The sequence below is a fragment of the Apus apus genome, chromosome 17 (genome assembly GCF_020740795.1).
Source record: "Apus apus isolate bApuApu2 chromosome 17, bApuApu2.pri.cur, whole genome shotgun sequence".
Lineage (NCBI taxonomy): Eukaryota > Metazoa > Chordata > Aves > Apodiformes > Apodidae > Apus > Apus apus.
In genome coordinates, this window is record NC_067298.1 from 12572118 (window position 1) to 12589031 (window position 16914).

The 16914-nt window shown below is 42.8% G+C and overlaps 2 protein-coding genes across 3 annotated transcripts in view; both read right to left on the reverse strand.

The window, feature by feature from the left end:
• Nucleotides 1-721: 721 nt before the first annotated feature.
• On the reverse strand, nt 722-12967 carry DUS1L (dihydrouridine synthase 1 like). 2 transcript variants are annotated; one of them, XM_051635093.1, is made up of 13 exons: nt 12610-12965; nt 10289-10397; nt 9338-9388; nt 7522-7634; nt 6686-6768; nt 6411-6514; nt 5351-5495; nt 4649-4745; nt 4231-4319; nt 3341-3507; nt 2730-2767; nt 1427-1502; nt 722-1070 (listed from the first exon to the last, which is right to left on the reverse strand). In XM_051635093.1, the coding sequence occupies exons 1-13, from the start codon at nt 12844-12846 to the stop codon at nt 922-924; spliced, it is 1458 nt and encodes a 485-aa protein (XP_051491053.1). In that variant the 5' UTR covers nt 12847-12965; the 3' UTR covers nt 722-921. The 2 variants fall into 2 exon arrangements, with proteins under 2 accessions (XP_051491053.1, XP_051491054.1); XM_051635094.1 differs by having other exon boundaries at nt 930-1020; nt 12610-12967.
• A 1243-nt stretch (nt 12968-14210) lies between these two features.
• The window catches only part of FASN (fatty acid synthase), a 39457-nt gene continuing 36753 nt past the window's right edge, over nt 14211-16914 (reverse strand). The window contains exon 43 of the mRNA XM_051635205.1: nt 14211-16292. Coding sequence (XP_051491165.1) covers nt 16155-16292 — 138 coding nt within the window. The 3' untranslated portion in view covers nt 14211-16154. The remainder of the gene's footprint in view (nt 16293-16914) is intronic.

Here is a 16914-nt window from a genome sequence, read left to right on the forward strand (position 1 = left end):
TTGAATACAAGGGTAGTCAGAAATTATGAAAGCTGCTGAAAGTCTTGGTTAACAAACTGATTAAGATTGAAAGATGCTATTCCCAGAACATTATGTAGATAGAATATTTTGGTCAAGTAACAAGCAAATTACATGGGAAGTCTCAATAGGAGAGTTTGAACTACTTCTATTGTCATAATCTGTAGCAAGCCACAACTAAATGTTAGGCAGCATTTAAGACTGGCCTCCAAATTGTAAGTTCTTGCTTCTTGTCCCTCTAGAGGACTTACTGTGAATGAACAGGAACAGCAAGATAAAAGCAAGCCAGATGGAGACAAATGCCCAGAGAGATTAAGATGCCCACAATCATGTGATGAGGACAGTGCCTGAAGAAAGCATGGAAAATCTGAACACAGAATAGATGAAAGTGAGCACAAGGGTGATTGATACAAGGATAGGCCAAGGCTTCTGCTTAGTGAGTTGTTCACCTTGCTTGTGGGCCCTCTGTTATTAATGCTTTGAATGAGAACCTGTTGGTTTCTATTAGTGAAAAAGTCATTGATATGCTGTATTTAGCATGCCAGAAACCTGTTCTAATACATTTATTCCCCAGTATTAAAAACAGGAAATAAAGAGTTAATGAACATACAAGAGGCAGATTGTGACAGCAGCTTATGTAGGTTACCCCCTCCCAGCCCCCTCAAATGCAGCATTTTCCATTTTTAAAACACAGCATGAGAAATTTAATTGCATCCTTTTTATTTCAAATGCAGGATAATTCCCTGAGTAAGCAGCTTTTTACTTAAATAAAACTTTTTCAAGAATTAAAATAAACCTGTGGAACAAGGTCACACAGCTGACAGTGAGCTGGAGGTGGCGTGTTCTTTGGCCCAGGGAAGCAGAGGCCTGGCAGGAGCTCTTCAACTGTTCATTTCCAAGGCTTCACACTGCACCGTCACCAGCCTCTGCCAGTGCTGCAGTGTCCACAGCTACATCTTCTCTCTGGCAGATCGCTGGGGTTTGAATTACTCTTTGACTACTCTGCCATGAAAGGGATTTTTCATATTTGGTCTTAAAAAGTAATCCATGACCTGACAAAGCAAAGGACGGGGGGGAGAAACACCACCAAAAAAACAACAAACAGACAAAAAAACCCAGAAATTACATCGAGTGCAAGGGCAATCAGAATAGCTCATTCCTTACAGTTACAAAGGGCACATCCTCATAGTGTGAAGAGTGAGCCCCTGAAGGCTTTGGAAGCAGAAGAAATACTGTACATAGAAGGAAGAGCAGGCTTTTTAATATTGTACTATAAAATGTTTAGCTTGCTGCATATGTAGATGTTAACACACACACACACCCATCCCATAAAACAAAGATTAAAGTACAGACTATACAGGGGAGATGAGACATTTGCTGAATGGCTTGTAAGGACAGCTGCACTCACCTGGACAGTCTGCTGTCTCTTTGAATGCTCTTTTCTTACAGCACCCTCGGCACATGTTAAAAACACATTTATTGCCCTAGATTGGGAGTAAGTAAAGAAGTAAAGAAACTTGCATCAGTGAAAATAAAATTACTGCTTACTGTAATAACAACAATACAGCTCTGCACACTCAGACCGTTGGAAATAAAACATGAACACAGTCACAGCTCAGGCTAACAGAGATGACAGAGTTTATGAATTCTGGGGGGAGGCACAAATTGCAACTGTTTGTACATAGAGAACAAAACAACCAAAAAAAAGTCCACATTCAACTTATGCAACATAAGTAACCTCTTGGGCAGCCTGTTACACAGCACAAGCAGGCAAGTGCCATAAGCCCTTTGTACTAAGCACAATGGCTTGTGTTGCAGGCAAGCTCACTGTAATGCTCTACAAAACCAGCATGTGAAACACTGCCCAACAAGCCTGCTGCCATCTGTAGCTATGCCTAAAATCAATGTTACCACAGCAATTGCTTCCCTATTTGCAGCTTAAAATATACATAAATATTAAAATGTATTGTATGACCAATAAGGGGCAGCAGTTTAGTCTGGGACAGTTGGTGGGTGTTCTTGGGTGCTCTGTCTCATGTGTGCTTAGTGTTCCTAGGGATTTTCTTGTTTGGTGTGTCTCCCTCCACCTCAATTAAAAATCCCTTTGTGTTTAGAAAGCGCAGGGTTGAAATTTTGTTTTGTTATCCCCCAGTTCCATGCAGTATCTTAGAAACATGATCTAGGAAAAACCCAACAACAACAACAAAAAAATCCCAAACTCCAGGACAGGTCCAGTCACAAGAATTCAAGGGCTGCTTGAAATATTACAGTGACTTAAGAGCAAAACCGAAATGAGACTAAGCCAAACTTCAGCCAACCATGGTTATGATGTACCAAGCTGTATCACCCAGATTAGCTAAGGAAGAGGACGGCTTTGGAAAGAGGCCAGGTGAATGCTCAATGGCTTCCCAATAATGAACACAGCAAGAAAAATATTTTCTTCTGTAGTTGCAGCTACAGATTGAGTCCCAGGTAGCTGCTATTTCTAAGGTGTCACAAGAGTGTTATAAAGGAGAGCATCACAACATGCCTGTATCCCTGTCTCCCCACCCCCCATGGCTGTAATGCTGCTTTTCCAGCTAGAACACATAATTATTGCACAGCACGGACCCCTGAGGGACTCAGCTCATCACTGATCTCCACTCATTGAGCTGTGGACAGTCAAATTCCATTTAATGGACATGCTGTAATGGACACTGGCACTGACTTACCTTAGGGTTTCCACATTGATCACATTTTGCATATTTGGCTGGAAAGAGAGAGAGAGAGACAGAGAGAGAGACAGAGAGAGAGAGAGAGAGAGAGAGACTTCAGCAACGGCATTTTTATGTGGAAGAAGTTTTAAAAAAAAAAAATCAGGATCAAAGCTTGGAGCTTTTTCTAGTCATAGAGAGACTCTCTTTTAAATAAAAACATAAAGAAGAGTGCAAAGGTAAAGACACTTGGATTTTTAAGTGCCTCTAAGCTAAATACAAAATTTCAATCCTCAGGTCAAGTGTTAAAGAGGACATCTGCCTGAAATGCATACAAACTCCAAATACTAGTGACAGCCACCATTTAGTCTGTAAAGCATCTTCCTCTTAAAAAGATGCTTATAGTGGATCAGTGACATACTTATCTGATCCTTGTTTTCTTTACATTAGTAAATAATTTGAATTATTTAAAGAACATAATTTGAATCACATTGCCTACTACAAAAATTTCCCAATATTCCCCTCTTTTTAAAGAAGTTTCTGTAACTATATAAACAAGGAAAATAAATAGTGGCAATTTATGTCAAATGTATTATCAGCAACCATTTATGCCAATAAACGGAACTTACGTTTTAAAGATGGATCAAAGCTTTTATTTGGATTTCTTAACTTCTTTTTTTGCTTATTCTTTGACAGAAGCTCAGAATTTCCATCTTCCTCCTCTTCCAGAGCACGTTTCCCTCGCACACCTTTTTCATTCCCAGTGGCTCCATTCTCCTTGCATCTCTCCTTTGGCCTGAAACAATAAGTATCATTTTAAGTTGGCTGAAGGGAAGAAGTAGGTGTTTCCTGGCCACTACTCTGGTTTACAGAAATATCTAGGTAAACTAAACCTTTCTATCATGGCTAAATTACAAGGAAATGTCATTGCCCTTAGAATTGGAATAGAACGACCTAACTTTTTGTTAACATTGGCCGACAGATACACAGATATATCAATTGAAAAATCAATAAAAGTTGGCCAGTTAAATTAGGCACCTCTTAACCTGTTATTCCCATGTTAAGTAAATACTTAAGTATTAATCTTGAAACACTTGTGTTCTTCTTCAGCCCAAATTTCACAACAGAAAGGGAATAAGCTCTCTGAAAAGCTTGTCCATATAGCATGAGCATCCTTCATAGAATACAATTTAGTTGCCATCTTTGCTACCCTGGCAGTTACCAGCAATTTCCTTGTTACATAGATCAATAGTGTCAGGCAGCCTGTCTGTTCACACCAGCTTTGCTTTCTGAGCTGCAGTGGAATTCTCAGGTTTTACTCTCCAGAGAGAGAAATCTGAGGAGGATCTAAAGAAGATGCATACTATGAGGAGCATCCCCATGAACAAAGCAATAACTGGGGAAAAGCCAAACCAGAATAAAAATAATCCAAAGTCTTCACTCCTAGAACAGAACTGGATGGCTCTGTACTGATAGTATGGAAAGGAGAGGCCTGTCCAGGTCAGCATAAATAACTCACCCTGGCCTGATGTAGGGCTGACAGATCCAGTGGAAAAAAGGCAACCCTTCTTTTGGCTTTTCTCCTTCTTTCTGATTAGCTATTTCTTCCTGCAGCACAGAGATACAGTCAGTTTTCCTGGACTTCTCAAGAAATACTCTAATTCATATATCAAACTCCAGAAACCAGAAAATGGAATCTAAACTAACAGTTACTGTTAAACTAACAGATGAATTGCAGCAGGTTTATAACTCCTAAATCAACTTTATCCCACATAAAGGTGTTCAGGCTTAAGGGGCTGCTGCTGCAGTAAACTACCAATATCATGGTTGGTAAGCCACGAAGTCCCAATGAAGTGACCAAAAGACATCAACTACATGACATACATGGTAAATTCCCACTAAGTGCTCTTCTGTGAGATTAGGGCCCATCTTGGTACCTGGCATCGTAGTTTCAGCTCCCTGTTGACATCTACAATGCCCTCTAAAGTCTTCACCTTTGCTAATTCTTCACGCAGCTGCTGGTAAACTTGAAGCCTGTGGCAAATCCCAAACACCATATTTATTCATTATTGCTAGATTGAGGAGATCAAGTAAAAATGTCTTAATAAGAGCTTTTAATATCTTTTTCTTGCTGCACTTGTTTTTGGTAGAAGCCTAACTTTTTTCTTGGAAGTCCAGAGAAAAGCACACATACCTGCTCCTCTTTTCCAAATAAATACTTGGCACACAACCAGGGTACTTTGCGATAAGCTAACACAAAGATACAGTTAATCAGCTGCTCCTCAGTAGCTGCCCATGGCCACGCTCTTACTTCACAGTACAAGCAAGACAGCTTGGCTCACCACGAGCTCACAGTTGCCATATAATGTGTGTGCAGAGCAATTACCACATGGCAGCTGATGTACTGTGGAGTCACGCCCCAGCTTATCTTGTGGCAACTTGTTCATTCCCCATGCCCTGTTTCCCAGATACGCAATGAAGGGTAAAGGCCTCAGCCTACACTCTCTCCAGCCAGGTTCAGGGAAGAAAACCTTGCAAGCCTACTAATTCTGGCCAAAGAAATCCTTGTCCAGAAAAGCCAGACACTTGCTAAGCAGGATGAGTCCTGAAAACATGAAGAGTTCTCTGGAGATACTCACGTGTGATGCCAGAGCTTGAAGAGATGAGCCCTAACATAAGACAATGGACAAGGGTGCTTCTGCACTATCTCCAGATACTCCTCAGCCATCTCCCACACCAATGGGTTTCGACCCTCAAACAAAGCTGGGTTATGAAGATTTCCTTCTAGGGAATGAATAAAAAAAAAACAAACTCAAGATTTCATTTCAGGATTGAAACAGAAAACAAAATCCAGGCTCTGAAGCTTGATCAGCTCTCTTGTGATTCTACCAGCCAGTCAAAGACACATCACCCATGTCCTCACAAAGAAGAACACAGGGCCCACGAAACGCCAGCCTGACCTCAGCATACTGTACTTCAATATACAATTCTTAATTCTGTCAAATGCTCTTATTAAATTAAAATACATTTTTCAGACAGGCATCCAATCTTGACACAAAGACAGTAAAAAAATTAATAAAGAAATCACTGCTTTTCTTGCCCAATGGTTAAATACTTGGACAAGGAGTGTCTGATCTTATGTCTGTATTCACAGTTGTTCGGCTTAAGTTGAGAGATACTGCTTCTCACTATGCTTTTCTCCACTAGCTTCACAAGTCTTTTGTTAACCAGTGTTTTCTAAAAATAAGATTCTACAAACTCCCAATAAATGTTTCATTGATTTAACTGTGAGTGATTGGAAGCTGGGTATTTTTTATGTGTATCCTAGCTCTTTCTGTAGGAACGTAAGCTAATTCTTTTTTATTCCAACCCAACATGAACCATTTACAGGAATTCGAATCAGCAAATGCACTCACTGCATCAGGATCCATTCAGAAACCATTCCATTGTTTAACAGATGTCACGAAAATATTCCAGGACAACAAGAGTCCAGTATGCCTTTGTTAAGTAATGATATTTGAGCTCTCCACTCAATGCTACTACAAGTCCAACATAACAATTCTTATAAATGTTAAGTGATTCCTGGCACTGGTAAGAGATGGCTAGTATAAAAAGAGGGAGAATAGTCACTCAGCTTTCAGTCAAAGCTGTTCACACTTTGTATTCTCATCTATTATGAGTAAAATTAATTTTCTTTACCTGCACTCATGACACCATGCACTCCTGTCTTACGGATACATTCTTCCACGTCACTGAGACACTGGATGTTTCCATTTGCAAATACAGGAATGCTTACAGCTTTTCTAGACCAGTGAATAAGAGAGACGTATAAAATTGAGAGTTAGAGTCAACTCTAAATTCTACTCCAGTCACACAAATTTGTTTGCTCTTTAATGCCACTGCATGCTGTGCTTAAAAATCTACCTTCACAGCATGTTGGCAGAAATCTACAAAGATTGGTAATGCTTACTAACCTGACAGCTTGAATGTGCTCCCAAGATGCCACTCCAGCAAGTGGTCCTTTCTGTTCTTTCGTACGGCCGTGCACAGTCAGTAGCTAGAACAGTTACATTGACTTTTCATGTGTATGAAGGACAAGAACAGATCCCCTGTCAAAACTCCATGTACACTTCACAGATGCCAATCAATTCCCACTGCTATTTCAGCAGTGCATGGACTTTGGTGTCACAGAAAGAGATCAGCAGCTCACCTACCACAGTATGGCCTTGGGCTTCTTTCAGCTTGCTACTCCACAGCATGGCAAGATCATATCTTGGGAGAAGCTACATATTTCCTATTGTATTGGCTCACATTTGTGATTCACTTTGCAATTTGAGATTTATTGATTTGGTTGCTGCTCAGCAGAAGGCCTGAATGCTCTCAGTACTGGCTCTAATTACAGACTGTCTCTTCCAATTTAACTGGAGTTAAATAAATCCTACTAGGCTGCCCATTTCTTTACTAGTGCTGACCATCTTCGATACTGTTTTTTTTCTGTAGTCCTGTGGATTTCAGGCATTCATACTGCCTCCTGCAGCACTAGGCATGACTGTGCTTCAACCACAGTGAAGGACACTGCACTGTGCAGTGATTACAAGAGAGACTCTGAAGTAATTTTGTCTTCCATATTGTACCACTGACCTGCTGCCTATGACTGCAAACACATACCATCTCTCTGCATCCCATTTTTTTCTGATTGTAAAACAATATAGCCTATTCATCTCCACAGAACACCAAGATCTGGTCATCAGATGCTTTATATAAAGTCATGTGTCCAATGCAACAGTACAGGGAGCAGCTGCCTCCTTACCTGGCAGCCAGCTTTCTCCAGCATCTGTGCATACTTCACTGTCCTGTCAATTTCTGGGAAAACGCGGATTTTGCATGTGATGGGAACAGAGAGCTTCTCGTTAGCCAGTAAAACTGGGGAAGATTGAAAAGACAGGTAAGCAGGTGGCACAATGCTATGGGAAGTGCCTATTCTCAGGATCTGGTACTGACACTGGCATGGAAAAAGCCAGAAATGTTACTGCTATGCAGTTCTCACAGCTTAAACAAACAGAAATGTCCTCTGTGAGCCCTACTGCACAGGTTAGTCAGGTAAGAGTAAAACACGAAGCACAGAAATCTGCATTCTAACAAGAGGCATAAAGTAGCAAACATTTCATAGCCCTAACATTTCCACAGCATAAGACTTCCCTTTCAAGGACCACCCCTGTGTCAATCACTGACACAGGTTTACTGTTGCCACAGGCTGTTGTACTCCTGGCTCTGCCAACATTAACACTTGCTTGTCCACCTTTCTTACAAGAGATGCTTTGCTTCTTTCCAAATAATCACCCAAACAATCATGACAAGTAGAGTCTTGTCCATGGCAAGCAGAGGCTTGTCAGCTGAGGTAGGCTGTGGACCCAATTAGCAGTAAATGTAGGTTACAGAGCCAGGGTGAAGTCCAGAACATGATGAGCTCCCACAGTCTTTACACAGTGCACGGAGTTGGAAAACTATGAAAAAGAACTAACAAAGATGGCCAATGGGAAACCACTGAGCAATGGCATGCCTGAAGTTCTCTTCTCTTCCAAAGCTTGGATGTACCATGTAGGAAGTGCCCTGCTTTTTTCTAATCCAAATCCTAGAAGCTCTAACCATAGGTACTTCCTATCACCCCTTCAAAGGAGCAAGAAAGGTGTATACAGATGCAAGCAGACAATAGTACTTCATAATTTTAAAGATGGCTGGAGGAGAAGGGGAAGAGGAACCTTTGCTCACCTTTTATACAACAGCCTAGTAAGACAACTCTCTCACTAGACAGCCTGGGTTCTCACCCAACTGGTTGACCTGGGTTCTCTTTCTTACCTTAAGGCTGTTCTGATTTGCATCTTTCACTCCTAAGAAAAGTGCCCTAACAACCACATTACATACTGGGCCAGGAAGAACTATTTATCTATCTTTCCAGGTTCTCAGCAGTGTCTTGGACCACAGGGAATGCAAGCAGAATTAAGATTCTCTAACTCCAGGGTTCAGACACTTGCTTTGAAGTGGGGTGAAGGCACATTCTCAGCTCTACACAATGACCAAAACCTTGCTTTTAAAATCGGTTCCAAATGTTATTTCTTAAAAAAATATTATACTGTTCACAACTGCTACAAATACTCTTGAAAACATCCTACACGACTTTGGAGAAAAGAGGCATAACTTGCTGTGATGTGGACAGAAAGAGCATGCCAAGCTGATCAGAAAAAACCCAAACTGTGGCTTCAAGCAGAAATTACTCCTGGCACCCAAGAACTTAAAAGTAAAAAAGACACAGGGAGTGCTGCAATTTCTAGAGCTGGAAAACCACTTAGCCATCACTAGATTGGGATTTAATTTACTCTCTTTCACCTTAAGTCTGTTCAGGTGCTGAAGTCTTTTAGCAGATCTAGCTGGTAGTTTGTAGTGGGATACCACCAAGTATCTTGAGGGTGCTACTGGGAATACAGTAGGAAGGAAAAGGAATAAAAAAAACTAAACACAACCTTCCACAAAGAAGCGTGTCACCTTCTGCCCCCAAAAATCCCTAAACCTCCTCTCAATGATGAGTTCATCCCATTCCCTTTCAAAGTTAAGCCTCTCCAAAGACTTACTCATTCTCTGAAGAAGATCCCATTCCTCTTGCAGAAATGCTCCATAATGACCTGTAATACATTAGCATATGACAGACTTGTACATAAGAGTAAGATTCAGAAGAATCCAGATTTCAGAAATGCTCACATAAAAAGCTGCAGACACTCATGTGCCTCACTAGCACAAACAGTTGCTCTCTCCTGCCCAAACTGGAAGGGTTGGACCATTCTGTTCCCCATGCCATCCAAGATACAGATTCACAGCATGAACAATGAATCCCCACACACTATTTTATTTTCACTGCTACTCCCTAAGGATAGTGTGTTGAAACTGGCTCCAAGTCCAACTTTCAGGGATTTATAATGGGTGTTTAAAAATTCCCTCCAGGTTAAAACCTGATTGGATTTAAAGATTTATTTGCCCAGTACACCACTGATAATTTCCCTATCAGTCTTTGAAAGCCATTTTAGAAGAGGAATGAACAGTTACTGAACAAATCTTTCCTCAACATCCTACCTGATGCAGCTGGTTCTGGTTTTCCAACATAGCTACCTTTGCGATGTCTTTTAAGATATTATCCTCTTATATGCTAATGTGAATAAACTCTCTGAAGTATCAAGGAAACAGGAGATGACAAGTGCCTGCATGATATAATTTTAAATGCAGTTTTGCAAATTAGGCTGTTAGAGCAACTGAAATCAGAAAGAAAATCAAGCTCTATTAAAATACTTTTTCTGAAGGATATTCTAGCCACAAGAGCTGTCACTCAATAAAAGCTGGAATTAATTATGAATATATTTAATTTTTGCTTTAGGTACTACAAAGCATTACCTCTTACAGTAGGTCTAACCTCAGTACTGCAGCCACTCCCCCAGCAGCACTCAGTTCGGTCATATTGATGTTTTATTGCCAACGTTCACATTTGAAACACTCAATTTCTCTGTTTATCCCAGGCTCTGATTTGCACATACCTCTCTTTGCAATCATTTGGGGACAACCCAAATTTAGGTCTATGGCATCGCAGTAATCCTGAGCCAACATGGCTGCTTGGACAAACACTTCAGGGTCATTGGCACAGAACTGAGAAAGATAAAGAAAAGCAGCATAATCAGGCAATAGCCTTCTTCAAGTACCAACAACATGTTAATACACAGTTAAGAAGCTACTGCTTGCCATAGAAACCACCATTTCTCATGAAAAAAACCCAACACAACAACAAAAAAACCCTTGTGACACTTACCAGCTAAAGATCCTCAACCTTCAAATGACAAAAAGAGAAAAATGAGCATTCAAGAGGCAAAGAAATATTTGTAGAATATTTTACAAGTAGTATCCAAGAATAAGAGGGAACTACTCTTAAAATCCTCTGGAAAACAAGCAGCTGTAGCATTTTAATACATATAGATGGTGCAGAAGAAAAGAGTTACCTGTAGTGTCTCTGGGTCTTGAGACAACTCAAGCTTTGTGTGTACCAAAAAAGCACCATTGCCTCTAAAACTAATTCACATTAGTGTGGAGTGTGAAATAGAAACATGGGGTTGTTAGTCAAATGCTCAGTCTTAATATAATTAATATTACACTTAAAGCACAGTGCAAATAAATTAATTTATTACCAAAATAGGTTAATTTGAAGCTGCTTTGCTGAAGAGGACAGAACCAAACTCTTATCATTTATGCTTTTAAATAGATTTTCTAAAATTCATTATTAACAAAAAACAATGCCATCATGTCTTTACATAATATGGATTTAAATTTGAACCCTACTTAAACCCTACAGCACTAAACACACTATGGCTGACACCGACTAAAACCAGAAGACATTTGCTTTCTCTGAGGTGACTGGAACAATGGAAAGCCTCCAAGCAAGCCACACCATCGAGGAGTTTTTGCACAGTAAACAAAGCCCACCAAGCAGGCTGGGCTCAGATGTATCTCTACCTGATCTGTTTCCAAGAGTCTGCGAGCAAAACCCTAAGCCTGCCCAGAAATACTGCAGAGCTCTGCAAGGATTGCTGCACTACATCAACCAAAAGATTGGTTAGTTCTGTGCCTTATGTCCAAGAGCAGCCAGTGAAAGGAAGGATACCACAGCAAGCTCACAGTAAGTGACACTCTTCAGGTAGGCCTGCCCAGAACACACAGTTTACTGAGCTGAAGATCTGTGCTCACAAGACTTAACAGCTTTCTAAGACTAGCTATATTTCTGCTATCTGTATTTTTCTGTGACAAAGAAGCTACCTCTTGTGGAAAAAAGGACATACAAAGCTATACCTGCTCTAATAATGGCTGACAACCAATGTCTAAGGAACAGCAGAAGCTGGAAAATGTCTTCAAGGGCTCTGGAAGCAGAAGTAGTGTTTCCTGCACCTAATGGCCCTCAGTAGAGTTTTCCTTCATCTGCTGTCTATACTCATGTAATCTTTCAGCATTCAGTACATCCCACAGTAATCAATTTTGCAGTTTATCACTGTCCTTATTTAACACTCATTTCCTATTCATCATCCTCAAACCAGTCAGATTTTCAGACTTTCACTTTCCCCCCCCCAATCAAGGCAGACACTTCTCATCCAAGGTGACAAGTCATCCATTTAATTGCTCCACATGTGGCAATCACCTCATTCCTCTGCTCATGCTGACTGTCCTTCCCGGAATGATTCTCCAGCTCTGCAAGCTCCTCTCCCTCCTTGGGATGGAATGGAGGGAAGGTCCTGAACTTCACACAGCGCTCAAGAAGCAGAAGCAACACAAGCTTAAAAGTGTGTCCTATCTTCCTTGCATCCCTTTTCTACAGCTAAGCACTGAGCTCATCTTTTCAGAGAACTACTCAAAAAACTGTAATCCTCCAGGGGTAGTATCAGATCTTGAACAACCCTTCACTCTAGAAGATCAGGTCTAATCCGTCCCTAAAGATGAGGTGTAGAGAACTGAAACCCTGTGAAGGACCTAGTGCTCCAGGCCCCTGTGGTTAAGATGCTAAATTCTCTTTGCTAGACATGGGATAAACAGAAAAACACACTTATCTTCACAAGTTAAGTACACTTAGGTGAAGAAAATGGGATTTCTGTTATCTGATATCACCACTTTTAAACGAGGCTGAGAGTGACTAGCTTGAACTCACGCGCATTGGGAAGACGTATGGATTCTTTAGCACAAAGGGGAGGATAACGCCGCCGAAGGTGAACTGGGAGGGCGGACTTGGTTCCGTGGCTCTGCCCACGAGCGCAGGGGAAGGCGAAGCCCGGGGCAGCCCTGCCCGGCGGTCCCCGCTGCTCGGGCCGGGCGCGGCGCTCACCTGCACGATGAGCGGCCGGTCCTCGGGACAGGCCTCGCAGTAGAGGTTCTCGCGGCGGTAGTTGGCGTCCCTGAGGAAGACCTGGGCGTGCAGCATCGGCGTGTAGCAGAGCTGGGCGCCGTGGCGGCGGCTCAGCAGCCTCCAGGCCAGCTCGCTCTGGTCCACCATGGGCGCCACCACGTAGTGGGCGCTCCGCAGAGTCTCCCTCCAGAAGGCCTCCCCGCGCAGCTTCGGCATCGCCCGCCCGCGCAGCGCTGCGGCGGCTGCGCCCCGCGCCGGGGATCGGGCCGCGCCAGGCCCGGAGGCGGGCGCGATCGCTGGGCCCTGGCGGGGCACCGGGCCGGCCGGACGGTGCCACCGCCATCTCGCTCCGGCCGGCGCGGCGGTGCAGCCGCTCGCCGTCCCCTCCGGAAACCGCGGCGCTGCCAGAAGGGGCCGCGCGCGAAAGTGTCCGGGCAAGCGCGGGCGCGGCGGGGACCGCGGGCCCCGGTTTCCCGTGCAGCGGCAGGCACCGGCCGGGACGCGGCAGGCACCGGCCGGGACGCGGCAGGCCCCCCCGCGGCACCTGCCGGTGCTCGGACCCCCCGCGCGGGGCTCGTCCTTCCCCCCCTCCGGCGGGCGCGGCCGCCCCCGGAACGCGCCTGGCGCTTGGTTGTTTAGCTACTGTCTTTGTCAAGAGAGACGTCCTTCTTTCCAAGGGGAAGGTGGTAGGAAGGAACAGCTGTGCGCTGCTGTACGTTCTTAGTATTAAGTTATGTGATGTATTTGAGGTATCCTGCCCCCTTTCAGAACAGCAAGGTGGCTCTGTCTGGTTACAGGGCTAGTAGGGAGACTGTGCTTTTCAGTCTTGAGATTAAGATAATCACAAGAACATTGAGAGCATATAGGCTCAGCCTTGAGGAACTTCTATTACTAAAACAGTATCTTCAAGCTTTGCTTTGATCAGACCATGCACAAGAGCACAAGAGAACTTGTCCAACTCCTGCTTCAGCTGGGGCAGCGTTAGTCCTTGCTCCCTCCCCATTCAGACTCATTCAACACTTGGCACAGAACTAGTGTACTGGTTTGTTGAATCACTCCTTTTGAGTAATTTTCTTTTGCCTTCTAGGTTTTCAATACAACCAAGGCAACTAGGATTAGTTAACTCTTTTCAGGCTCGCTACAAATTTAAAACCAACCATTCCATGTTTGTTTTATGGAGTACCTATGCTAGGATAAGATGCAGAAGATAGAACCAAGTCCCACAGTATGCACATCTGCCCAGGTCACACAGCCACTCTTCGGTGTTAGATTCTTGGCAGCTGTGAGGCCCCTCATCCTCACACGCTGCCTCCTTCCCTGCTCCTGTCCCCACCTCACACCTGCTCATCATTCCCAACAGCTGCCCAGCCATCATACCCACCGAATGCTCTTGTGACCCTGAGGTAGCTGCTATTAGTCCCATTTTACAGATGGGGCAACTGAGACTGTAGCACTAACAACTTGTCCAAAACCACAACAATGGAGTCAGAATTAGAATTTCAGAGTTTTCACTTCAATCTCATGGGTGTGTGGTTTGGTTGTATCTAAGGTACCAAAATCATGGCAACAAGAAGCCATGCTCCAGAATAATAAGTCTTCTTTATTATTGTTATTATTTCTACAGACTCCAAATCAGATATGCCAGCAGCAGTTTTTCCTTTATACCAAGACATGAGAGATTCCAGATGAAACACAGGATTAAGAAATAGTGGTAGAGAAGAAGACAAAAAGCAAACAGGTGATCAATTCTGTTTAATACCAGGAAAGCCAAAGAGAAAGACACTCTTCAGACCAAGAAGTATTAAAAAAAAAGAAAAAAAAGGAAAAAGAAAAAAGAACAAGATTTATTTTGAAGACTCTTCAAGCTGACATTATGTTGGTTTTATTTCAGATTTCACAAAAGAAATATGTTATAAAACTAAAACCAGTTAAACCCAGCCACTATCAACAGAGGGTGGTATAAGCAAAAGACACTAGGTCAGAACCTGCAGTGAAAAGCCACCCATTCCTGTCACTGTAATGCTCCTGTACTATCAAGATACTTCACTGGGGAATGAAGATGGAGAGAAGTTGGGGTTTTACAGCAGTTCTGAGAGCTACAGCACAATAGCTCCTCCTAGTTGGTGCTTGGTTGCTACCCATGTGTCCTCTGTATCATAAGTGTAGCAAGGATTTACTGATTTTGGGAAGGATAGATCCAGTGTAGCAAAGGCAAGTATTTTTTTTAATTGAATTTTATGCAAGTTTCCTTTATAAAGGACTTAGATCTTAAAATCATACCATCAAACTGATTACTTAGCTACCTTGTGGGATCTTCAGTCTTGTTACTGAGAGGGAAATGAACACACAAGGCATAAGCAAGCCCTGTGCTATAAAGCATACAGGGGCTTTGGGTAGATGCTTGTATGTTTGCCTGACCTTTAGGTATGGGAGGGGTAGGAGGATTTGTTCAGTCATCAAAGAATTAATTCTACTTCCACCTTCGTTCCAAACGTCTGGTTGGGTGGCAAGAATGGAAGTGGGGGGGAATAAGGTAAAGCAAAAGTCTTAATGCTTTACTAAGGTTCTGATACAGCAGAGCACAGAACCCTGCACAAATATAAACAAAGTACCTGCCTAGGGATAGCTTTGCCTGTTTTTATCATGCCCAAGTTCAGGCTGTTCAGTACGGTGGCATCTATCAAACCATACACTCTTCCCCCTTCAGCCCCTCCCTCAAATAATGGACGATGGCAAGAACCCTCCCTTCTACCCCTTTTCCTTTCTAAACAGGGCACAACAGTGGGAGAAAGAAAAAGGAAAAAAAAAAAAAAACACAAAAGAAAGACTGTTCCAAAGATGCACTTTGGTTTAACAAATGGGCAACTTCCCCTTGTAACATAAACTTCCCCCATGAAAAAGGGATGTTTCTTTTCTTCTATAACCCATGATAAATTAAAACCAACTAAGAAGTCTCTGGTTTGACATAATAAATACTTAGAACACATCAAATTAAAAAAAAATATAGTTACAAAAGCCTCAATGGAATTCTCTTTCTGACCTAACTACAGGCAGATTCTTCACAGACAAAAGGTATCTCAGAAATCAGCTGCAGCTCCTCTCTCTGCTCACTGGGCTTCATCAACAAGTGCTACCACATACCCTTTGGAATACTGTTAAGACAAAACAATATAAAGCACAAGAAGTCTACTCCTAAATTTGTTTTTCATACTGCCAAGGGTGTAGGAAGGAACCATCGGCAGGAAACCCTCACAGCAGTGCACAGTGACAGAGTCACAGTGCACAGACAGGGATACTAGGGGAAAACAAAGCATAGGAAGGGAAGGAGGAAAAAGAACCCACAGAAGTTGGGAAAGGAAAAGATAAGCAAGAAAGAGAGAGAAAAAGACCAATCAAGTTCAGCTGGACTTCCCAGTTCTGGCAGCAGAGCAGATGAGATGTTCAACAGGAAGAGTTCCTTGGGGTCCTCGTAACAAGGAATGTTGTTGGCATTTTCTTCACCATTGACAGTAAGCAAGCAGAAGTTAACCCTCCCTGACACTGACACGTGGTTCTGCCAGTGAGCTGTGGATGATCCCAATAATTGACTCAGCACCATCTCCCTCCAATAGGGTGCGGTGATCCCCTTCGACAACGTGGACAGAGACTTTCCCATCACATACCTGCACAGATACGAAAAAATAAAATCCTTTACATTCATTACAACCAGCTGGTTATCTAGCTGGCTTGGGTTTGTCAGTCTTCTAAGTTACTCATAGTTTACACCATCGTCTCTGTCCAACTCAGCTGAAAACATCATCAATTTTACTCTAACACGTTTCCATAGCTCAGCTGCAAGGTGCTGTTTGGAACCAGTGTTTTAGAGCAGGACAGTTTGACAGCCTGCCAGGTGATCTACTCAAATATAAGCTGGGCAGGAAGCAAACCAGCCTGATCGTAAGGTCACTATATAGCTTTAATAACATACAAGTTAGCCTGGAAACAATAATGAATGTAAGTTAGAAGTCTGAAGGGATAGGATTTGCCAGAAATAGGTGTCAATTTTGAAGATCACTTCCTTTTCCCTGGTATCTGTGCCATGATGCAAGGCACTTAATGGCTTTACACAAACAGGGGCTAAAGAACAGTTACCTTATCTGGACTACAGGCTGAAAACCAAAGTCTTCTAGGCCTGCAAGAAGCCCACATGCTAACTGCTAAGTGGTCCACTGAACGTAACTAAGAAAAAGCTGCCTCTATCAGAAGACTGACACTCGATCTTCAAAAGTCTGCCCTTGTGCACTG